Raw genomic sequence first — 22740 nt, 5'->3', positions numbered from 1 at the left:
TTCTGTATCGTATTCGAAATAAAATGTCACTCTGTTTGTGCACCTTGGCACGGCAACAGAAGTTGCCCCAATTCTGACAAGGTGAGATTGAATGTTGGCATTTCTTACTGTCAGTGGATACATTGGAAATGGTGGTGGATGTGTGTGCACACGCCTATCTGTGTGTATCTCTTGAGTTTTACTTGCCCTAAATGACCCATCCGCTGTGAATCTATTTTTTGAACTTGGTCTCCTGTGCTGTGTGCATCTCCTCCTGTACGCAGTGGGGTCCTACGTTTTCCTGTGTTCTGTGTACTGTTTGGATTGAAATACCTGTGGCTTTGTTAAGAGGGCTTAATAACATGCACATTTTCCTCAGCTAATTTCAAACATGTGTCCTGATGAGACTGAGCTCCAAGTGCACGCATGTGTTAGATCCAAGCTACTAAGGGCTCGGAAACTGATGAATGAGTGTAGTGAACATGGCTTGTGCCCAGAAGTACTTGCAGAGCACAAATACTGAGCAGGCTGTCCTGGCTTAGTATCCCTTCTCCAAAGAGCACAAGATCTTAACCAGCTCCATCCCCTCACCTATTCCTCTCCCTCCTGAAGAAAGGGGACATAAAAATGTATGAGGTCCATACTGAGCAAGCCAGCGAGAGGAAATGTTAAGGTTACCCAGATAAATGTAACCAGATATTCAGCAGCACTTACCTGGATAAGTATTCCATTGAATACACTGAAATAATTATCGCATAACTTTAGGACAGGTGTTTAACCAGGTAAGTCTGCTCAGATAACCATGCCCCAGGACCCCCCCCCCCCCCCCAATGCTGCTTCCCGTTACCTGATACATTTTGGTTGCCTAGACAAAATTTAATTGCAGAGCTGGGGGAAAATATTCAAATGCTGGGTTTTGTCTGGCTAACTCCAAAAGTTAGCTGGACAAACTCTTTGAATGTCAACCACTATATTTTCTGCACAGTTTAGAAGCACTGAGTTGAGAAAGTATCAAGGGATCATTCGCATTCTTCCAGCAAGAGATGCTGTGGAAAATGGTGCAGAAGCCCTGGCTCTGAGGTGCTTACAGCTCTTGCAATCTCAGCCTCTCCCCCAGCAGAAGGCACTCTAGGGAAAGGCATTACCTCACAGTTCCTGCAGTCCCAGATTCTCCCAGCAGGAGGTGCTGTAGGGCATAAAGTAGGACTGCTAGCAATGAGGCAGCTCACAGCCTCTGCTTCCAGGAAGTACTGAGGAGCACTCAGGATGGGGAATGTAGGACAGCACCTTATGATTTCTTTGGCTCCAGCCTTACATATCGGGAAGCAATCAAAGAAATGTGGAAGGCTACGGGAGAGTTCACATCTGCTGAATCTTTATCTCCAGTCATCACTACAAGAACCTAACCTACTGGGGATGGAGCTGCTGCTTCCAATCACTGCTCCAGAGCCATCGTATAACCGAACTCTGGTTTTCCACTCTGGGATTGAGCCCTGGGCCCTTCCTTGGTCATTGTCCCGGTGAGGGAATAAGCCCCTCTTCCCTGACACTGCCGTGCATGGCCTCCACCTCTCTGGTCTTGTTATATATCTGCTTTGATGTGAATAATAGTTGGTGAATGAGATCACTCTAAGCCCAGGTGCTTCTAATAGAATAAATCGTTGGGGGGAGGGCGAGGAACGGCCGCTACCTCCACCAGTGGAGCTGGAACAAGAATTTCTCTTTTCTGTGTCATCCTTCAGCACAGCATTTAAAGCTGCTTGTGTTTTGCTTTTTCCATGCCAGGTGTCAGTATGGAGTGCAGCAGAGCAGTGCACCACAGGGCAGTTCACGGCCAAAGGGGAGTGCTGTAAGGCCTGCGGCGCTGGGGAAGGGGTGAGCCAGCCCTGCGGAATCAACCAGACGGTGTGCGAATCATGCATAGACAGTAAGTACCTTCCGCGGACCTCAAAGTTCCTGGGGGGAGTCCTCAGCGTGGGCATTGCACGCAGCGATTTCAGTACGGTCAGGCGCGGCCTCTGCCCTGCCTTGCCTATTGCATCTCATAGTGGTCTTCGACATGTTGATGTGGGCACTCTAGGTGGCAGACTAGCTTCAATCTCGACCAATATCAGGTCTTGGCAGTGGGCGCGAACGTAACACGATCGAGCTGAATGGTGAGGAAATAAGTCATTGTCCTGAAAAATACCCTTGTGGATGACTAACTGAGAAGGTTAACTCACAGTCCAACTGCAGCGAGCAAGATGTCAAGTACCTCGGGGGGGGGGGGGGGGGTGGGTTCAAAAGAGGAATTATGAGGGCAATTTTCAAAGCAATTTATGTGTGTTAATCGTCTCTCTGAAGAGTGCCCTACCTTAGTGTAGCGCAAGTTCCCTGTGAAGATGAAGAGGAGGCATTCCTGGGGCATGTTCAGGCCAGGGAATTAAAAGTGAGCAAGCAAGACAGCATTTTCAAATCTGCCCATTCATTTTTCCAGGAAAAGTCCACCTGCAGTAAAAGCAGGTGAAAGTGACCCTGTGTGCGCTGTCCCTCTGGCAGTTTTCAAAGGGAATGCAGGAGTGTTCATTCCCTTTGAAAATGAGTGCAAAGCCCCTAGGTAAAAAGTATGGGGCAAATTTTAAAAGCCTTATGCCCGCGCGTAGGTACTAAAATCTGGCCCTTTGTGCTGGCTTTGCCCAGGGCAGATAGTGTGAAAATCCCAATGTGTCTGGACAAGAGCCCGGAGAGTCCACACCAGGACTAGGGTCAGGAATTTTGGTTTCCCTCTTTTAAGAAGGAAATGGCAGAGTCAGCGAGGTCCTGGAGGGGGGCTTCAGAGGGCTCTTACTTATTTATTAAAACCACCTTCTGTTCGGCTATTTCCTACATGTTCAACATGGATTACAATTGTCAAATACATAAAAATAAAATAAAAACACATATATCACAACAACACAATTAAATCCGTTAAAAATATGATAAAACTGTCCACAATAAGACACTTAACACAAAATACATTAACATATAATACAGAAAATAAAAGCCCTTATAGTCATCCAACAACAGCGTTCTCTGTAACTTTAACCGATTGGACCTGAGTGTGCCTGAGCAAAAAAAACTGCTTTAACTTTCTTACAAAACCCCAAGTAACCATGCTCATTGCGAATATCTGGGGGCAGGGGATTTATTTTTCATTTTGATTTATATTTTGCCTTTCAGACACTTCAAAGTAGTACTGTAGATTATTCCCTGTCCCTAGAAGAGGGCTCGCAATCTAAAACAGGCACTGCTAACAAAAATGCTCCATGCCTAGTTGTCCGTAATCAGAATTCCGAAACAGACAGAACAGAGAGCAAGTCTCATGGATGATGATTGCAAATCCCATAGCGGTGTGGAACATGACAACTGATCTAAAAGACAAAATGCTTCAAAATATATTGCCTTCTGCACCAGCACTAATACCTTAAACTGAATTGTCTCATTGGTAACCAGTACAGTTTATTTTTATATGATGTCAAACACTACCTGGACTGCTGCATTTTGAACCAAGTCCAAAACTTGTAAAATATTTTTAGATAACCCTAAATAAAGGGAATTACAGTTGTCTAAATTACTGAATACAGTGGCTTGAACCACCATTCGAAACTGATGTGCAGGCAAAATGAAACGCAAGGGGTGGATCATCTGCAACTTAAAAAAATAACGACACTTTACTAACCTTGGACCATATAACCCCTTTTCCCTTCTATACCGCCCTTAAATCATCCTAACCCCCTTCTTATTTCATATTTAAGTGAATACTTTAAGTAAATGTCTCTCATTACCTCCTTAGCTCTACAATTTTGAGTATGACTGTACTTATCATCAACTGTATATAGTTGCAGCTATTTGTGTTCTTTCACTCCTTTCTGTCCAGCCTTTGCCCTTCCCTTAGCCTCCCCTCTCCCACTCCCCTCTCCCACTCCCTGGTATCCTCCCTTTCCCACTCCCCTCCCCTCCACTATTGCTCTACTACGCTATTGTTTTACCTATTTATCAGTTTTACTGTGTTATTGTTATATTGTAACTTTCCTCCTTTGAGTTTTTTGTAAACCGGCATGATGTGTTTCACGAATGTCGGTAAATAAAAGTTAATAAATAAATAAATAAATAAAATATATTCAGCTGTATCTGGCTAAGGGCACGGCTATGCCTGATCCGCCCACTCTCCGTCCACTTTTTATGTAGTTAAAAGATAGCCAGGTAAGTCACTTAACTGGCTATCTAGCTGCCACTGAATGTACCCTGATTTTCAGCGGCCTGCTAGATAGCCAGGTAAGTCCTACACATCCAGCTATCAAGTGCTGAATGCGCTTTGAATATGCTCCCTCTCCCCCCCCCCCCCCCCCCTTACTGTTTTGATTTTTGGGAGAAAGAGAGGAGGCGAATATCCTGCCCTAATTACAGTTTGTTTGTTTTTCATTTAATGTCATTGAGTGACCATTCATCCTAAAGTCATTATATGTAGGTCAGGAAACTTGGTGTCTTCAAAATTCAACAGGTTAGCATTCTGATTCTGAGATCCTGAATGCCTGTAACTTTGTGAAACAGTTGTTTTGGAGACCATACATGGGATGCAGTACAAGTTGTTGGACTGTTTTTGAATTGTTGATGATATCCATAGCCTTGACCTTGAGAAACACTATGCATTGTTTGTTTGTTTAGGAAAAATAACAGTTAAGAAGATCTATAACATATTACGTTATGTTACAATGATGCAAAAGTATGCTGAGCAGAAAATTCCCAACAGGAGCAATGTTTCAAAGGATCAAGACTGGTTTCTCTTTATGTACTTTCAAAGTATGTCGTCTTCACAGACGGGCTGCAATTTCATCATTCATAATGACCCCATATTGAATTGGGATCTTTCTCACTTATTCCCTATAAACTCTACCCACAGTTAGATACCTGAAGTAGAGGTGAGCATATCTGGGAGCTTTAGAGTTCTATTCACCTTCGGACCAATACAGTAAAGTCCATGGGAGAGCGGGTGAATGCCCGCTCTCCCGGCGCGCACACAGGCCACTCACCTGTGCGTGCGATTCACTATGCAAATTAGGCCCAGCAGTAAAAACAGGCAAAAGGAGGTGCTAGGGACACTAGCGCGTCCCTAGCGCCTCCTTTTGGACCGGAGTGGCGGCTGTCAGCGGGTTTGACAGCCGCCACTCAATTTTGCCAGCATCGGTTCTCGAGCCCGCTGACAGCCACGGGTTCGGAAACCGGACGCCGGCAAAATTGAGCGTCTGGTTTTCGATCCGTGAGCCGTGGGCAGACTTCAATTTTTTTTTTTTTTACTTTTGGTAACTTTCGGGACCTCTGACTTAATATTGCCATGATATTAAGTCGGAGGGTGCACAGAAAAGCAGTTTTTACTGCTTTTCTGTGCACTTTCCCGGTGCCCGAAGAAATTAGCGCCTACTTTTGGGTAGGCGTGAATTGCTTGGGAATACCTAATAGGGCCATCAACATGCATTTGCATGTTGTGGGCGCTATTAGGTTCAGGGGGTTGGAAGCGCATTTTCGGCCCCTTACTGAATAAGGGGTATCGCTAGTGCATCGAAAACGCACGTCCAATAGAGGGTTAACAGTGCGCTCCGTCGGCCCGCTTGGGATTGGTGAGGGGGAACTGAGCAAAATTTCTCTCTTCCTTTCTCTCATCCCCCCCAGTCCAGAGTCCTATCCCTGTCTATTCCCTGCTGTACTTAGTTTTCTCTCCTTCCCGGTTCATAAGTCCTCCTTTATCTTCCATCATCTTCCTCATGTCAGATCCCATCTCCTCCTTTTCCTTCTCCAATCACTGTCCTTTAAGTTAGGTCATTTCTCCTTCTCTTTCACTTGCTAAACTCTTTCTAATCCTCCTTTCCATCTTGCTGTCTAAGGATTTGCATTCATTTGAAACAAATGGCTAAAAGATGACAAATGAGTCCATATTTGTTTCTTTGGTGATCCCCTGAAAATTGAGGGGCCTCATGAATACAAATGTTCATCGCATTTGTTTATGTTTCCCCTTTCAATTCTATGGCCCATTGAGGTCTACAGCTGTTTGCTACTGAGCAAAAAATGAACTGGTAACTATAACAACTAACTTTTACCTGTGTGACCTCACAGCTTTGTCAGAGTCTTGTCAGACCCAAGGCAGGACTAGTTGGTAAGGAAACCCCACAGAAGACAAATAACAGTGAAACATATTTCTAAACTAGCCTATAGCTGCTATCTAGATCAAGTGATGCTGACATCTTCTCACTGAAAGGATTGAGCATGTGCAAGAAGCTCTGTATTTCTCTAGAAGTTGTTAGGAAAATTCCTGTGCTCTGTCAAAGTTTAAAAAAGCTTAGAAACTTTTGTAATTGGCACTGGTAAATGGCTACTTCTGATCTTCTTTCATTGTACGCTGCTATTGATTTTGATTTTTCTCTTCACTGGAGGAGGGTCAGAGTGGGAAACAGTGTGGAGATTGCAGTTGCAGCAGTGCTAGTGATTTTTTTGTCTGTGTCTATGTGGACATCAAGTGAGGTGAGCATTGCATTCTCAGAGACTGAAGAGAAGAGTTTTATCAGGCTGCCAGTCTTTTTGGTTCTGTTATTGTTTAACAATATTTTTGTGTATGGAGTCTGTGAACTTTAGTGCATACAGCATAGCAAACAAATACTGGTTACGTGTCTGCGTGTGTGTGAGACAGACAGTTCTCCATGCGAATGGTAGTGTGAGTGGGGTTTCAGTTACAGTTTGAATAAATACATTCATTTGTAATATCCAAATCTCCAGTAGGCAGTGCACTTCAACAAATTTCATCATGCAGGAGAAAAGAGAGGAGGGAATGTTGGCAAGGTTGGTGGGGGTACACAATTGGTATAATGTTGCGAGCACGGATGGACACTCAAGAGTGTGAGCCCCTGTGCTATGGCATGATGTGCACAATCCCAGGGCTGGCTGTGGTCCATGCTACTGGCGTGTAAACGCATCCGGGCACGGGCTGGCTTGGAATTGGAAGACTCTTGGCTTGGCATAGGAACAGGCATAGGAACATCCGAACTTGGAACCAGAAACTCTTGGATGTCCAACATGCACCAGGAACTGAGACCCAGCAACACAATGCTGGTCTCTGGAATAGCCCTCTGGCCACTTGAAAACCCTTTTGGACTGGCGCTTGGAAGCTGTTTGTGCAAGAGGACACAAGACGAAGGTTCTGAAGACTTGGACAAGATGAAGGTTCTGAAGACTGGGACAAGATGAAGGCTCTGAAGACTGTGACAAGACAAAGTCTCTGAGGATGTCCAGCACCTTTGTACATACAACCTGTGGACTGGTTATGGACGACGACAATAGTGGATCTTGAAAGTGCTAGCAAACTATTGTGAAGGCAACAAAGAACTGACTGAGGGGCCCATTTATAGAGCTAGCAGGAGATGACATCATCTGAGGGCACCATGGGCTTTTCCCATTGTGGGCCCTTTAAATCTTGAAGAGATGCGCATGCGCTTAAGCATTCCAGCAGGAGCAGGAGCCATGGTGGTGGCATTTCAGGCCGCAAGGGAGGCAAAGCAGCAGCAGCAGCAAAAGGCCAGGCTGGGAGACAGAAGTGCACCCGCTGGCATCAGGAGTTGGCAGCATCCAGGAAGTTGGGAGGCAGGTGAGCCTATCCTGGAAGTGGAATCACAACAGTACTCCTTCCGCAAAGCCCCTCCCTCAGCCTTTACTCTTCGGCTTTGGAGGGGGCAGATACAGAATCCGGAGATACTTGATTTCAGAAACTGAAGTGGGGAACCATGCAGGACAAACTGGACAGACATGGCTGCAGTACTTGGATGAAGACATGACTGCAGGCTTAGATGAAGCCATGGTTGTAGTTCTTGAATGAAGACATAGCTTGGACCCACTGATGGCTAGAACCATGGTTGAAGAACCTTAATACAATCTAGGTGCAGGTGCCTCCTTGGGTTGTAGGCAAAAGAAAAAAAACCTCAGGATCGAACAAGAATCAAAGCATAGAAGGCCCATCATGGGGACACGTTCACTGAGCTCATGTCCTTCACAATCTGTTGCGAGCATGGATAGATGCTCAAGAGGGTGAGCTCCTGTGCCACTGTGTGACCTGTGCAACCTCAGGGCTGGCCATGGTCCATGCCACTGGCAGGCGAATGCATCTGGGCATGGGCTAGCTGAAACAGGAAGACTCTTGGCTTGGCATAGGAACACCAAGACTTGGAACCAGGAACTCTTGGACCTCCAAAATGCACCAGGAACTGAGACCCAGCAAAGCAATGCTGGTCTCTGGGATAGCCCTGCGGCCATTTGAAAACCTGACTGCTGCTTGGAAGTGGTTTGTGCATGAGGAGACAAGACAAAGGCTCTGAAGGCATGGACAAGATGAAGGCTCTGAAGACTTGGACAAGACAAAGGCTCTGAGGAGGTCCAGCACTGCTGTGCTCCCTACACAACCCATGGGCTGGTTGCAAGCCATGAAAATAGCAGAACAGGCACTAGACTCAGGAACAAGGCAGAAACTGGAACAAGACTCCAAAGAGAAGGGACTGGACTCAGGAACTAGAAACTCAAACTTGGGAACTCAGGCTTTGGATTCAGGAACTCAGACTCAGGAACTTGGAACTCAGATTCAGGGTCAGATTTTAAAAACAAAGAAGGACTTCTAAAGGCTTTAACCAGCAATGAAGACTATAGATAGGAGACAGATCAGGAACAGGACTCAGGAGCCTCAGAAACCAGGAACATGATAAGATTAGGAATGAAGACATGGATTCCAGAACAAGGCGAAGACTTGGATACCTGGAACAAGATGAAGACTTAGATTCAGGAACAAAGGCAAAGACATGGATTCAGGAACAAGACAATGAGACCAATGGAGCCCTGGAGGCCAGTAGCATAGAACAAGAAACATAGAGGACCTTGAAGGAGCTAGCAAACCATTGTGAAGGCAATGAAGAACTGACTGAGGGACCCATTTATAGAGCTAGAAGGAGATGACATCATCTGAGGGTGCCGCTGTGTTTTCCCACCATGGGCCAGCCAGGGGTCAAAATTATCTTAGGCATCCTAGGGCAAGCCTGAGCTGCCATTCCAAAAGATAGTAAACAGAGTATAGGACTAAATGGTCATTTTCTCAATGGAGAAATGTGATAATAGAGTGCTGCAGGGATCTGTCCTAGGTCAGCTTCTTTTTAACATATTTATGAAGGACCTGGAGATGGGAACAATGAGCTAGATGATCAGATTTCCTGCTAATACAAAATTATTCAAAGTTGTTAAATCACAAGAGGATTGTGAGAAATTGCAAGAGGACCTTGCAAAACTAGAAGATTGGGTATCCAAATGACATATGACATTCAATGTGGACAAGTGCAAAGTGATGTATAAAGGGAAAAGCAACCCAAATTATAGTTGCACAATGCAAGGTTCCAGGAAATGGCTCATCAATAATATGTTGAAATCCTCTGCTCAGTGTGTGGTGGCAGTCAAAAAAGCAAACAGAATGTTAGGAATTATTAAGAAGGGAATGGCAAATAAAACAGTGGATGTCATAATTCCTCTGTATCGCTCCATGGTGAGACTGCACCTTGAATACTGTGTACAATTCTGGTCACCACATCTCAAAAAAGATATAGATGCACTGGAGAAAGTGAAGAGAAGGGCGACCAAAATGACAAGGGGCATGGAACAACTCCGCTATGAGGAAAGGCTAAAGAAATTAGGGCTGTTCAGTTTGGAGAAGAGATGACTGGGGGGATATGATAGAGGTCTACAAAATCACGAAAGGACTTTAACCAATTTACATTAACAGGTTAATGTAAATTGGTTATTTATTCTCTCAGATAATAGAAGGACTAGGGGCACTCCATGAAGTTAGCAAGTAGCTCATTTAAAACAAATTGAAGAAAATTCTTTTTCACTCAGTGCATAGTTAAGCTCTGGAATTCATTGCCAGAGGATGTGGTTATGACAGTTAGTATAGCTGGGTTTAAAAAATGTTTGGATAAGTTCCTAGAGGAAAAATCCATAAACTGCTATTAATCAATAAGGAATAGTAGCTTGGGATCTATTTAATGTTTGGGTACTGCCAGGAACTTGTGACTTGAATTGGCCATTTTTGGAAGCAGGATACTGGGCTTGATGAACCCTTGGTCTGACCCAGTATAGCATATCTTATGACCTTATGTTCAGTACATCAGCATGGAGAGCAAAATTTCTGATGCGGTACTGCTATAAAAAGAGAGAGTTTGTGGCAGATGTAATAAACATTTATAGACACAAGATAGAATCTTCTTTTTAGAACAGGACATCATATTCCTATCCCGGTGATCCCACATCCCTTTGGGTTTTCAGGATAGCCACAAACAAATATACATGAGGTGAATCTGCATATACTGGGTCTCTAATTTATGCAAATTGATCTCATGCATTTTCATTGTGGATATCCTGAAAACCTGACTGATTGTGGGGTCACTCACTAGGATAGATTTGGGAAGTCCTCCCTTAGAAAATTTGTCTGGTGATTATTTCTAGCTCCGTGTCAATCTTCAGCGAGAAATGGGGACAGGTGTTGATCCTTGCTGGTACAGGACAGCACTAGCCACTAACTGTGATATGGCCACCAATGCAAACTTATCTGCATGAAGACCACAAGACTGAGGCATTAGTAAAATAGCTGCTGATTTGTGGGGCCAGCGTCCATCAAATGCAGCATCACCATGGCCATGGGCCAGGAACATCCTGAAATGTCTCTGCAAGTCAGGAGCCCATTGCCCTATCATCAGAATTCAATATTCATAACTGAAGGAAGATTTCTAATTGAATGCTTTTATAGTTTCAGAGGCTTTAGACCGAGAAGAGCCTTGCACCTATTAGAGTTTTTGTGATGTCTATCACAACCAATCCTTTCCACTGCATGCATTACTCAATAGTATCTCATAATGCCCAAGAAGGTCATTAAATAATCCAATTGTCTCTTAAAATATCTAATGATGGTGTGTGCTTACATAACCTCAGTAGGCAGTAGATGCCATAACCTGATTACCCTAACAGTAAAATAGTTTTTCTTTTAAATCTAATTAAATCCCTTTTTTATAGCTCCAAAGTATGTCATCTTGTCTTTTCCATATTGCCAAATGTACATATATTATATGACTGAGCCACATATTGACTTGTCAAGTATTTATAGATGGTGATAATATCACCTTGGTCTGCTCTGGTAAGTGTTCCTAGCTGCCCAAGTCTTTTCTCTGATGGGAAATGTTTTAGTCTCCTAATTAAATCAGTTGCTTTTCACTGCAATATTTTCTGCTCTGCTTTATCCTCTTAAGATAAGGCAAGCTAAACTGGGCACTATGCTGCTCACTAGAACCATTTTACAATTGCGTTGCCCCCCAAGCCTCCTGGATTTCATGGAAATCTCCTGCATTGGGAGCCAGCCTGGTGGAGGGGGGGGAGGGGGGGAGGAGGAGGTGGTAGATACAGAATCTGCTAGCTACCGAGAGGACTTCCACTGCGGCTAAGATGTACTGAGGGTGGGAAAGAAGGACAGATACCTGAAGGGAAAGTGAATGGGGCAGTAGTCAGTTTTGGGGGAATGTGTGTGCTGTGAAAGATGTGTACTGGGGAGAATGTCCGTTTTTTTGGGGAGAATATTTTTTGTGCGTGTGCCAGAGAGATGTCAGCTTGTGTGGGGGGTATCTACGTGTCTGTATGCAGTCTGTGTGTGTTGAGAGAAGATGTGTGTATACATTACATGAGATCCTGGTGTATGAAAGTATGTACTGGAGATGTCAGTACATTCAGTGGTGGAGCAACGATCACTTCGGCCGCCATGCAAGTTTTCATTTTGGGATCCCCGCCACAAGGACACACACTGTACCCCTGTCCCTGCCCAGTGCTTTCAGTCTTATTCTCCCCCTCCTCTTAGTATTCTCACACCTTTCCCCTCTGCCCAGTACCTTCACCTCTCTCCCCATTTTCCGCCCAGTGTCCTTAGCTCCTTCTCCCACCTCCCAGCCTTGACCCTGCGCCCATTTCTCTTACCCCCCTTCCCATACCCAGTGCTCTCATCCTATGCTCCCTTTCTTCCCATTGTGTTCACCCTGCATTCTCTTCCAGTGCTCTCACCAGTGCCTCCTGCCCAGTGCTCTCACCCTTCTCCCCTCTGGCTCCCTCCAAATGCTATCACACCTCCCCCTCCCAGTGCTCTCACCTCTTGCCTTCCTCCCTCTCTCCCTCCCTCTTACCTTGCTGCAGACCTCTGCACCAGGAGTGGGAAGAAGTCCTTATGAACCCAAGGCTCCTCACAGCTGATTGGCTCATTTTGCTCACAAGAACCAATCAGCCACAGGAGGCAGAGCAGCAGCACAGCTCAGCTGGACTTTTTTCCCCCACCTACCATTACCGGCTCCTGCTAGAAATGACAAGACAGGTGGTAGGAAGGGGCATAGAAGAAATGGGGGATAGGGGGATCATCTAGTTCTTCCTGCCTGCTAAGCAGTCTCTTAACTGGCTTCTTCTTTCTTCTGCCAGGGCCCCTGCATGCAAGCAGGTTCCCACAGAGTGGTCCCCTTCACTGCAGAGCCCCTGTGTAGCTGCACCAGCTGCCCCCTCCCCCCAGGGACTCCTGTCCCTGAGTAGATTTATATGTATATTGAACATGTCAGTTTTTGAAGAAAGTGTGTGTATCTATATCTATATATAAAAAAGTCTTGTGACAGTCGGTTGGTCTGTTGTGTTTCTCTGTGGGCAACAGAGGGCACTCTGAGCAGTGGGTTGTGCTCTGTGCAAAGACAATATGCTCTATCTGCAAAGCTCTGGACTCACACACACACACAAACAAACACAAACATACACAGGCTCTCACAACTCAGGCTCATACACACACTCATAGGCTCTCACTCTCTCTCAGACTCACATACACACAGACACATACACATATACACTCAGGCTCTCACTCCCTCCCACACACATACAAGCTCTCACTCTCTCCGGCTCCACCCTGCACAGGCTCTCACTCATAAACACATTGGTTCTCACTCTCTCAGGCCCCCACCACCATCAATAATCAAGCTCTCACTCTTTCAGGATCCCAAACACATACAGACTCTCACTCTCTCAGGCTCCCACTCATACACACACAGGCTCACTCTCGTACACACACTCGCCTCACTCCTCAGGTTCCCCCCCACCCTTTCACTAACACTCAAGCATTCACTCTGTTAGGCTCCAAAAAACATAGGTTCTTACTTTCTGATTCACACACTTGCGTGCACACACACACACACACACACACACAAAGAATTTCACTCCCAGGCTCCTCCCCCACCACACACACATACACATGGTCTCTCATTCTCTCAGGCTTCCCACCCACACACAGGTTCCCCTTCACACATACCCCCTACACAGGCTCTCACTCTCTCAGACACACACACACACAAACACACAGGCTTCTACTCTCTCAGGCTCCCACACAGATAGGCTCTTGCTCTCTCAGGCTCCCACTCACACATGCTTACACACAGGCCCTCACTCACACACATACAGGTTCTCACCATCTCAGGCTTACACACGCACACACACACACATAGGCTCCAGTTCACACATATACACATACAGGTTCCCACTCACAATTATGCACACATAGGGCCTCTTCTTCAGCCACCGCAGGATGGGGCCAAGGTGGCCCTCTCCTTTTTCGGCTGTCACAGGATGAGGTCCCAAGGTGGCCTTCTCCTTCTTTGGCCACTATGGAATGGGAACCAGAGCAACCATACTGAAAGCCTCTTCTTCCGGTGTCAGGAAGTCCTGATTGTGTGGGCCTGAGCCCAAAGTGGGTGGATTGTGAACTGGTTAAAAGACAGGAAAGAGAATGGGAGCAAATATCATTTTTTTCAGGGGAGGATGGTAAATGTGGAATGCCCCAGTGATTTGTACTGGAACCGGGGCATTTTAATCTTCTATAACAATTGCTATATAGCGCTCTCTAGAGCTGGGCAATAGGAGAAGTCTAATAAACTGTCAGTGTAGTTTATATCTTATTGCCCAACTCTCTAGAGAGCACTACATACATAGGATTGTTATAGAAGACGATTAAAAAGCACTGGTTCCAGTACAGATCACTGGGTCTCTCCACCATTTACCATCCTCCCCTGAAGAAACTGACCATGTACTCCCACTCTCTGTTTCCTTTAACTAGTTCACAGTCCACCAGTTCTCTAAGTCAGGGGTGCTCAAATTGGTCCTTGCGTCCCCCTCCCAGCTAGTTGAGTTTTCAGGATACCTCTAATGAATATGCATGAGATTCACTTGCAAGTACTACTTCCCATGCATGCAAATATTTCTCATGCATATTCATTAGGACTATCCTGAAAACCCAAGCTGGCTGGCAGGGCTCGAGGACCAGTTTGAGCATCTGTGCTCTAAGTTTCTATATGCTTTCAGTTAATTACTTAATAAAATAGAACAATATTTATCTTTTTCACTTTGGTTTGATTTTAAAATTTAAATCAGTTATGAACCTGACAAGCTGAGCAATGCCAGACAATTTAAAATAGATAGATAGATAATTCAGGGATGTTGGGTCTCGCCGACTTCATGGTTATTAATGTCAGTGGTTGATCGTATGGTGTAGTGAATGAAACAAGGGCTGAGTAGGGTTAACCAGACCTATGTGAGGATGGTGGTATTCTCTTCTGAATAGTACTGACTATATTACACAACTTCTTTAGGTAGGCTGAGCCAGGCATACGAAATCCAGAACAATCTTTAAATTTGTGGCTCCACAAAACAAGTTGGTTTATTTACAAGATGATATTTTCAAGTCCCATTCACAATTACTTTACAGGCAAATGAAATACATTTCTGAGCTAGGCAGTGACAAGGGGAAAACAAATTGCAACCCCTGAGGCACTCTTTCTGGGTAGGGCTAGAACAAGAACAGTGAAAATTCACAAACAGTTCACTGGCAGCCACAAGCTGTAGGCTGAGTCCTGACACCTTCAGTCAACTGCTAGCACAAAAACTTTGCAAATCCTAGAAATGCAAGGAGATTCTAGCTGCAGGGACCCGACTACCTGTGAGTACCCAATTTCATAGAAGTTATTACTCAGAGTCACTAGATGGGCATGCCAAAAAGGAAGCTTGAAAAAAAAAGATCCTACAGAAGCTATTGCAACTTTCATCCTAGGGACAACAACGTCTAGCTGGAAAGCTAGAAATCTCCATGCTAGCACTGAAGCTAGCCTGGTAAGATGTTTTCTCTTTAGCTACCTCCTGCAGAACTGAAACTACAGTTCTTGGGTCTACAAACCCCTAAGGGTCTCTCTATGCACACAAAGCCTTGAGACTGTTCAATATTCAAAAACGCCATACCTACATTTAGATACCTAAGTTAGGCGCTTATTTTCAGCTGAACTTGGAAACTTAAGTTCTCATAAGAATATAAGAAATTGCCATGCTGGGTCAGACCAAGGGTCCATCAAGCCCAGCATCCTGTTTCCAACAGTGGCCAATCCAGGCCATAAGTACCTGGCAATTACCCAAAAACTAATTCTATCCCATGTTACTGTGGCCAGTAATAGCAGTGGCTATTTTCTAAGTCAACTTGATTAATAGCCATTAATGGACATCTCCTCCAAGAACTTATCCAAACCTTTTTAAAACCCAGTTACACTAACTGCACTAACCACATCCTCTGAAACAAATCCCAGAGCTTAATTGTGCGTTGAGTGAAAAAGAATTTTCTCCGATTAGTTTTAAATGTGCTACATGCTAACTTCATGGAGTGCCCCCTAGTCCTTCTACTATCCAAAAGAGTAAATAACCGATTTAAATCTACCCATTCTAGACCTCTCATGATTTTAAAGACCTCTAACATAACCCCCCTCAGCCGTCTCTTCTCCAAGCTGAACACCCTAACCTCTTTAGTCTTTTCTCATAGGGGAGCTGTTCCATCCCCTTTATCGTTTTGGACACCCTCAGGCATCTAGAACAGGAGTTGCAGTCAGCGAGGCCAATATTCAGTGCTATTTATCCAGATAATAGCTATATCTGACTAAGTGGTGGCTACTGAATATCCAACTACATGCGGTGGCTGCCGCTTAGCTGGATAAGTCACTTGTCTAACTAAATTGTTCGCTAGATATCCAATGGGCGGGCAGTGGGAAGAATGGGAGAAGTGCTACTTATCTGACTTACATAGCCAGATAAATAGCGTTATTCGTAAGTTAATTGGAAAACTTAGACTTGCCATAGAGAAGGTCTAATTTAGCCAGATATAACTTATCTGGCTAAATAGTGCCAAATATGGGCATATTCAGCAGCAAAGCTGGAAAGGAATACAATGAGTGAGGTTATCAAATTTACGGACGATACAAAATTATTCAGAGTAGTTAAATCACAAGCAGACTGTGATACATTACAGGAGGACCTTGCAAGACTGGAAGATTGGGCATCCAAATGGCAGATGAAATTTAATGTGGACAAGTGCAAGGTGTTGCATATAGGGAAAAATAACCCTTGCTGTAGTTACACAATGTTAGATTCCATATTAGGAGCTACCACCCAGGAAAAAGATCTAGGCATCATAGTGGATAATACTTTAAAATCGTCAGCTCAGTGTGCTGCAGCAGTCAAAAAAGCAATAGAATGTTAAGAATTATTAGGAAGGGAATGGTTAATAGAACGGAAAATGTCATAATGCCTCTGTATCGCTCCATGGTGAGACCGCACCTTGCATACTGTGTACAATTCTGGTCGCCGCATCTCAAAAAAGATATAGTTGCGATGGAGAAGGTACAGAGAAGGGCAACCAAAATGATAAAGGGGATGGAACAGCTCCCCTATGAGGAAAGGCTGAAGAGGTTAGGGCTGTTCAGCTGGGAGAAGAGACGACTGAGGGGGGATATGATAGAGATGTTTAAAATCATGAGAGGTCTTGAACGAGTAGATGTGAATTGGTTATTTACACTTTTGAATAATAGAAGGACTAGGGGGCATTCCATAAAGTTAGCAAGTAGCACATTTAAGACTAATCAGAGAAAATTGTTTTTCACTCAGCGCGCAATAAAGCTCTGGAATTTGTTGCCAGAGGATGTAATTAGTGCAGTTAGTGTAGCTGGGTTCAAAAAAGGTTTGGATAAGTTAAGAACATCCCATACTGGGTCAGACCAAGGGTCCATCAAGCCCAGCATCCTGTTTCCAACAGTGGCCAATCCAGGCCATAAGAACCTGAAATGAATATTTGCATAAACCACACCCCTTTTGCAATACTTACCACATTTTGATAAATCTAGGCCTACGTTTGTACCTGAGGCAATAGAGGGTAGTGAATTGCCCAAGGTCACAAGAAGGGACAGCAGGACTCAAACCCTGGTCTCCTGGTTCATAGCCCACTGCTCTAACCACTAGTCTACTCCTCCACTCCCCTCTTGGAGAAGAAGTCCATTACCTGCTATTAATCAAGTTTACTTAGGGAATAGCCACTGCTATTAATTGCATCAGTAGCATGGGATCTTCTTAGTTTTTGGGTATTTGCCAGGTTCTTGTGGCCTGGTTTGGCCTCTGTTGGAAACAGGATGCTGGGCTTGATGGACCCTTGGTCTGACCCAGCATGGCAATTTCTTATGTTCTTAAGTTTTATACCTAGCTGTTTTGTTTTTTTACTGAATATCAAGCCCTCAAGTGTAGATCTGCAATCCAGGCAGCACTGCCTGCAAAACAAGTTAGATTTACCACTAAACACGCAATGTGAGCACAGGAAGAAAAGGATTTAAGGCAGCAATTCAAGTGGGGCCCTGAGCAAGTTACTGCACATCCTAATAGAAAGCAGAGAGGAACAGACAATAGGTGAATCAGAGAAAGAGGAGCGAGGTAAGTCAGGATATGTGAATGGGAGAAAAAGGAATGGGGTTCCGGGAGAGAGAGAGAGAGTCAGGGAGAGGAGATCCTGGAGAGAGGAACAGAAATGGGAAGGCTGCAGAGGGTCCAGGCCTTACTCAGAAAGTATTCTTGCTGTTATAACCTGAAAAGTGTTTGAGGGCTGCCTTCATTTCTCTTCAGAAAGCAAATGCAAGCAATATCCCAGCAGGGTGTAAATAGCCTGGGGGTATGACTAGGGTATTAGTGTCCTGCCAGGCAGATGCTGAGAACTAAACTGTTTAGCAAACATTACAAATCTACTAATAGTGAAAGCCCATCCAAGAACAGAGAAACACTGTGAAGTGTTGGAAATGTAAAATTGAGCTGTGTGGTAGTGGGATCACACCCCCATCCTCCTCTTTCCCTTAGCCTCCCTTCCAAGCCCCCTTTGATCTCTTCACTCTCTCTTTTTCTCTTTCCTCCCCCAACCCGATCTCCTTACTCACCCTGGATCCTCCCCCCCGCCCCCCACACACACAAATTCCTCCCACCTCTCATGAACCCTTCAGTCACTCAGGTTCCCCCGCCAACCCCTCATTCATTCTGGTTTATTCTCCACTCCCAAACCCTTCACTCCCCCTGGTTCACAACCCTGCACCCCCCCCCCCCCCCCAAACCCCTCATTCACCCTGGTTCATTCCTTCACTCACTTCACAAATCCCTTACCCCATCCCCAATTCACTCACTCGCTCCCCTGCTTCCTCTGATTCACTCCCTTCTCCCCCTCCCAATCCCTCCAGGGGACCTGGTAGAGAGTGGATTAAACAATTCTGAGCTGGTTAGTACAGTGAGAGAGAGGGGCGGAGCTCAATATGCAGGCGCAGGGCAACTTTCCCCTTTATTATACTTAGATAACTACTGTGCTGTTCTATGTATGCCACTAGGACAATCTGGTTAAAAATACCCCCTCCTTGATATGCCATTGTCTGCTGCTGATGTTTATTCCTGGGACACACAATGAAATTACTAAGTGATACATTTAAAAATAACGAGGACTTGATATTCAGTAAAAAAAAACAACAGCTAGGTATAAAACTTAAGAACATAAGAAATTGCCATGCTGGGTCAGACCAAGGGTCCATCAAGCCCAGCATCCTGTTTCCAACAGAGGCCAAACCAGGCCACAAGAACCTGGCAATTACCCAAACACTAAGAAGATCCCATGCTACTGATGCAATTAATAGCAGTGGCTATTCCCTAAGTAAACTTGATTAATAGCAGTTAACGGACTTCTCCTCCAAGAACTTATCCAAACCTTTTTTGAACCCAGCTACACTAACTGCACTGATCACATCCTCTGGCAACAAATTCCAGAGCTTTATTGTGCATTGAGTGAAAAAGAATTTTCTCTGATTAGTCTTAAATGTGCTACTTGCTAACTTTATGGAATGCCCCCCTAGTCCTTCTATTATTCAAAAGTGTAAATAACTGATTCACATCTACTTGTTCAAGACCTCTCATGATCTTAAAGACCTCTATCATATCCCTCCTCAGTCATCTCTTCTCCAAGCTGAATAGCCCTAATCTCTTCAGCCTTTCCTCAGGAGGGAAGCTGTACCATCCCCTTTATCATTTTGGTCGCCCTTCTCTGTACCTTTTCAATCGCAACTATATCTTTTTTGAGATGCGGTGACCAGAATTTTACACAGTATTCAAGATGCGGTCTCACTATGGAGCGATATAGAGGCATTATGACATTTTCCGTTTTATTAACCATTAGAGATGTGAATCGGAACCGGAATCGGTTCGGATTCCAGTTCTGATTCACATGTGGTTTTTTTTCATCGGGCCTGATCGCGGTTTTGTTTATCGGCTGCGCCCGAGCCGATAAACAAAAAACCCACCCCGACCCTTTAAAACTAATACCTTAGTTTCCCCCACCCTCCCAACCCCCCCAAAAACATTTTACAGGTACCTGGTGGTCCAGTGGGAGTCCCTGGAGCGATCTCCCACTCCCGGGCCGTCGGCTGCCACTAATCAAAATGGCGCCGATGGCCCTTTGCCCTTACCATGTGACAGGGTATCAGTGCCATTGGCCGGACCCTGTCACATGGTAGGAGCACTGGATGGCCCGCGCTAACTTGTGCTCCTACCATGTGACAGGGGCTGACCAATGGCACTGGTAGCCCCTGTGACATAGTAAGGGCAAAGGCTATCGGTGCCATTTTGATTACTGGCAGCTGATGGCCCGATTGCAGGAGATCGCTCCCGGACCCCCGCTGGACCACCAGGGGCTTTTGGCAAGTCTTGAGGGACCCTCCTGACTTGCCTTTGGTCTGACCCAGTATGGCAAGTCTTATGTTCTTTGATTCTGCTGCTCAGATATCCCTGTTCCTCTCTCTGTCCTAGCAGTTAACATAATCCAGGCATGCAAAACTTGTACAGTAACTGAACTGCGTCTACCATAACAGCAGCTCTTACTGCCCTCATTCTTTAATTTGCATGGTTGCTAGCTGGTGTAACCCAGCACATACATCATACCCCTATTAGTTTCTATGCTAAATCTTCCTATGGTCTTTTTTCACATCTGTATGGCTTTTCTGCTGTATATGTCCCTTCTGTGCAGCATTACTATATTTAGAGGTAGTAAGTCCATGGCAGTACTGGACCATGCACTGATCCTCTGTCATCTCCCATGTTGCTCCCAGCACTAGGTGCCCTGTTGTCTTCAAGCTTTGAGTCCTCACTATTCAGTGCCACCCTTCTCCCCTGGGTTGCATCATGCTTTTCCCAGACACTTGGAATTTTGCATGCTTCTTTGCACCCCTGCGAAGCAGACAACCTTCTGTTTTCATATCTTCTTCCTACTTGCAACTTCTCTCTGGAACAAGCTATTGCCCTCATCCACTCCAAACTTAAACCCCACTGCTTTCAATGGGTTAATTCCAAAATGTAATCTCTCAGTTTATCAGAGCCTTCTATCTCTGGTTTACTCACTTTTATTCAGTTGCATATTGCTTTTCATTTGGGTTAGTAGGGTGTCATGTAGGAAATGTAAAACTCCCCCCAAAATCCATGTAGGTGGGATTAGATGAACAATTAAGCTCTGGAATTCATTGCCGAAGGATGTGGTTAGTGCAGTTAGTGCAGCTGGGATTAAAAAAGGTTTGGATAAGTTCTTGGAAGAGAAGTCCATAAACTGCTCTTAATCAAGTTGACTTAAGGAACAGCCCTCATTTAGATGTATAAAATTTAGACATCATAAAGAGTTCATCTCCAAAATGTGGGATACCGACAGGGTAATTTTAAAAGGAACACGCATGCACCCGTAAACGCACGTATTGGTCCGCGATTGGAGAGACGCTGCAATTTTAAATTGTGCTCGCAAGTACACGCGTATCACTTAATACCCCTCCCAACAGTGGCCAATCCAGGTTACCCAAACATTAATGCTATTGGCATTAGTAGCATTAATGTTTGGGTAACCTGGATTGGCCACTGTTGGAAACAGGATGCTGGGCTTGATGGACCCTTGTTCTGGCCCAGTATGGTAACTTCTTATGTTCTTATCTTGGATTGTAACCAGAAACTGCGGAGAAAAGATGTGAGAAAATCAAGGAATAAATATTTGCATGCACCTTATCAGATTATTTTGACATGAACTGATGCATTACTTCTCCGTTTCTAATTATATCCCTCATTCTCTTAATAAACAACTTTACAGGACTATTAGATTCCCTTACTCTTTACAAGTGTTTGTACAGTATTATTATACCTTTTGTTTCTTGAGGGTTCAGCATGATGATTTTGAATCATTCTGAAATCTTTAGCATTTTCGCTTTAGTTTTAAATGTCATCTGTTTTTCAGAAGGCTCTGAGATTACATTGATTTGCTTTCTCTAAACGTCCTAGCCCTGCCGGGACACAGACGTGCTATGTTCTCATCCTGCAGCCCTGCCCGGAATTTTATGTCTGCGTGATTTCAATAAAGTTGTTCCTTGCTCCAGCAGCAAGGTCTAGTGTGAAGGTACTGTCAGAGCTAAATGTAATAGCTATTTGACAGGCTGATGCAATAAAGTGAGCTCAGCCTAGCACACAGCCTAGCCCAACGCCAGAACTGGCGTTAAATCCATCCACACAACAAGTGCGGAGGAGAAATTTAAAAAATAGTGTCCTGCGTGGTAACTTCTTACCTTTATTCTTAAACACCTACTGCTTGCAGGTTTTAAGAATAAAGGTATAACCTAACGGCTTGATGAAAAAAGAATTCTGGATGCATAATATACATGCAAACTAGACTCGCTCCAGGACGGTTTCACCCCTTGCCATTGTGCGTGTATATTTGGCATCCAAAAATTGACCTGAGGCGGGATAAAACAGATGCTCATATTGGGGCAGATTTTCAAAGGGTTATGTGCGTAACTGTAACTTACCTGTCCCTGCGAGCTGAGCCTATCGGACGTAGATTTGTGTGCGCCGGGTTGAGTGCACAAATCTACGCCCGTGCGCATGTTAGAAAACCTGGCCCATTGAGCGCCAGTTGCAATTGTGGGCGCCTGATGCATTTGAGCGCTAGGGATGCGTAATTCTTCCCTAGTGTGTCCATTTTAACGCAGCAGCTCATTAAGATATAGCATCGGGAGCCCAGGGAAGGTGGCTATGCGCGCGTTAGGAAAAACGGGACCTCAATGCGAGCACTTGTTTTAACGCACGTCTTATTGCCTCATCCTTTCAGTATGAAAATAACAAAGCTGAAAAGGTGCAGATTCACCAAAGGCAAGTAGCTTGTACAAGACTGAAGAAAACCAAGGGTTATCTTGAGCCCTCTTTCATCAACTGACTTGTTTCACAGTTTCTACAAACATAGGCCTATATTTATTTACTAAGTACTTT

At 44.7% G+C, this 22740-nt stretch overlaps 1 protein-coding gene across 1 annotated transcript in view; it reads left to right on the top strand.

The window, feature by feature from the left end:
• NGFR (nerve growth factor receptor) overlaps positions 1-22740 on the top strand; it is a 73907-nt gene that overhangs the window by 1753 nt on the left and 49414 nt on the right. Inside the window, exon 2 of the mRNA XM_029573892.1 lies at positions 1765-1906. Coding sequence (XP_029429752.1) covers positions 1765-1906 — 142 coding nt within the window. The remainder of the gene's footprint in view (positions 1-1764; positions 1907-22740) is intronic.

Source organism: Rhinatrema bivittatum, chromosome 12 (assembly GCF_901001135.1).
Source record: "Rhinatrema bivittatum chromosome 12, aRhiBiv1.1, whole genome shotgun sequence".
Classification (NCBI taxonomy): Eukaryota; Metazoa; Chordata; class Amphibia; order Gymnophiona; family Rhinatrematidae; genus Rhinatrema; species Rhinatrema bivittatum.
The sequence above is the reverse complement of the archived record's forward strand: the minus strand, read 5'-3'. Positions and strand labels throughout refer to the sequence as shown.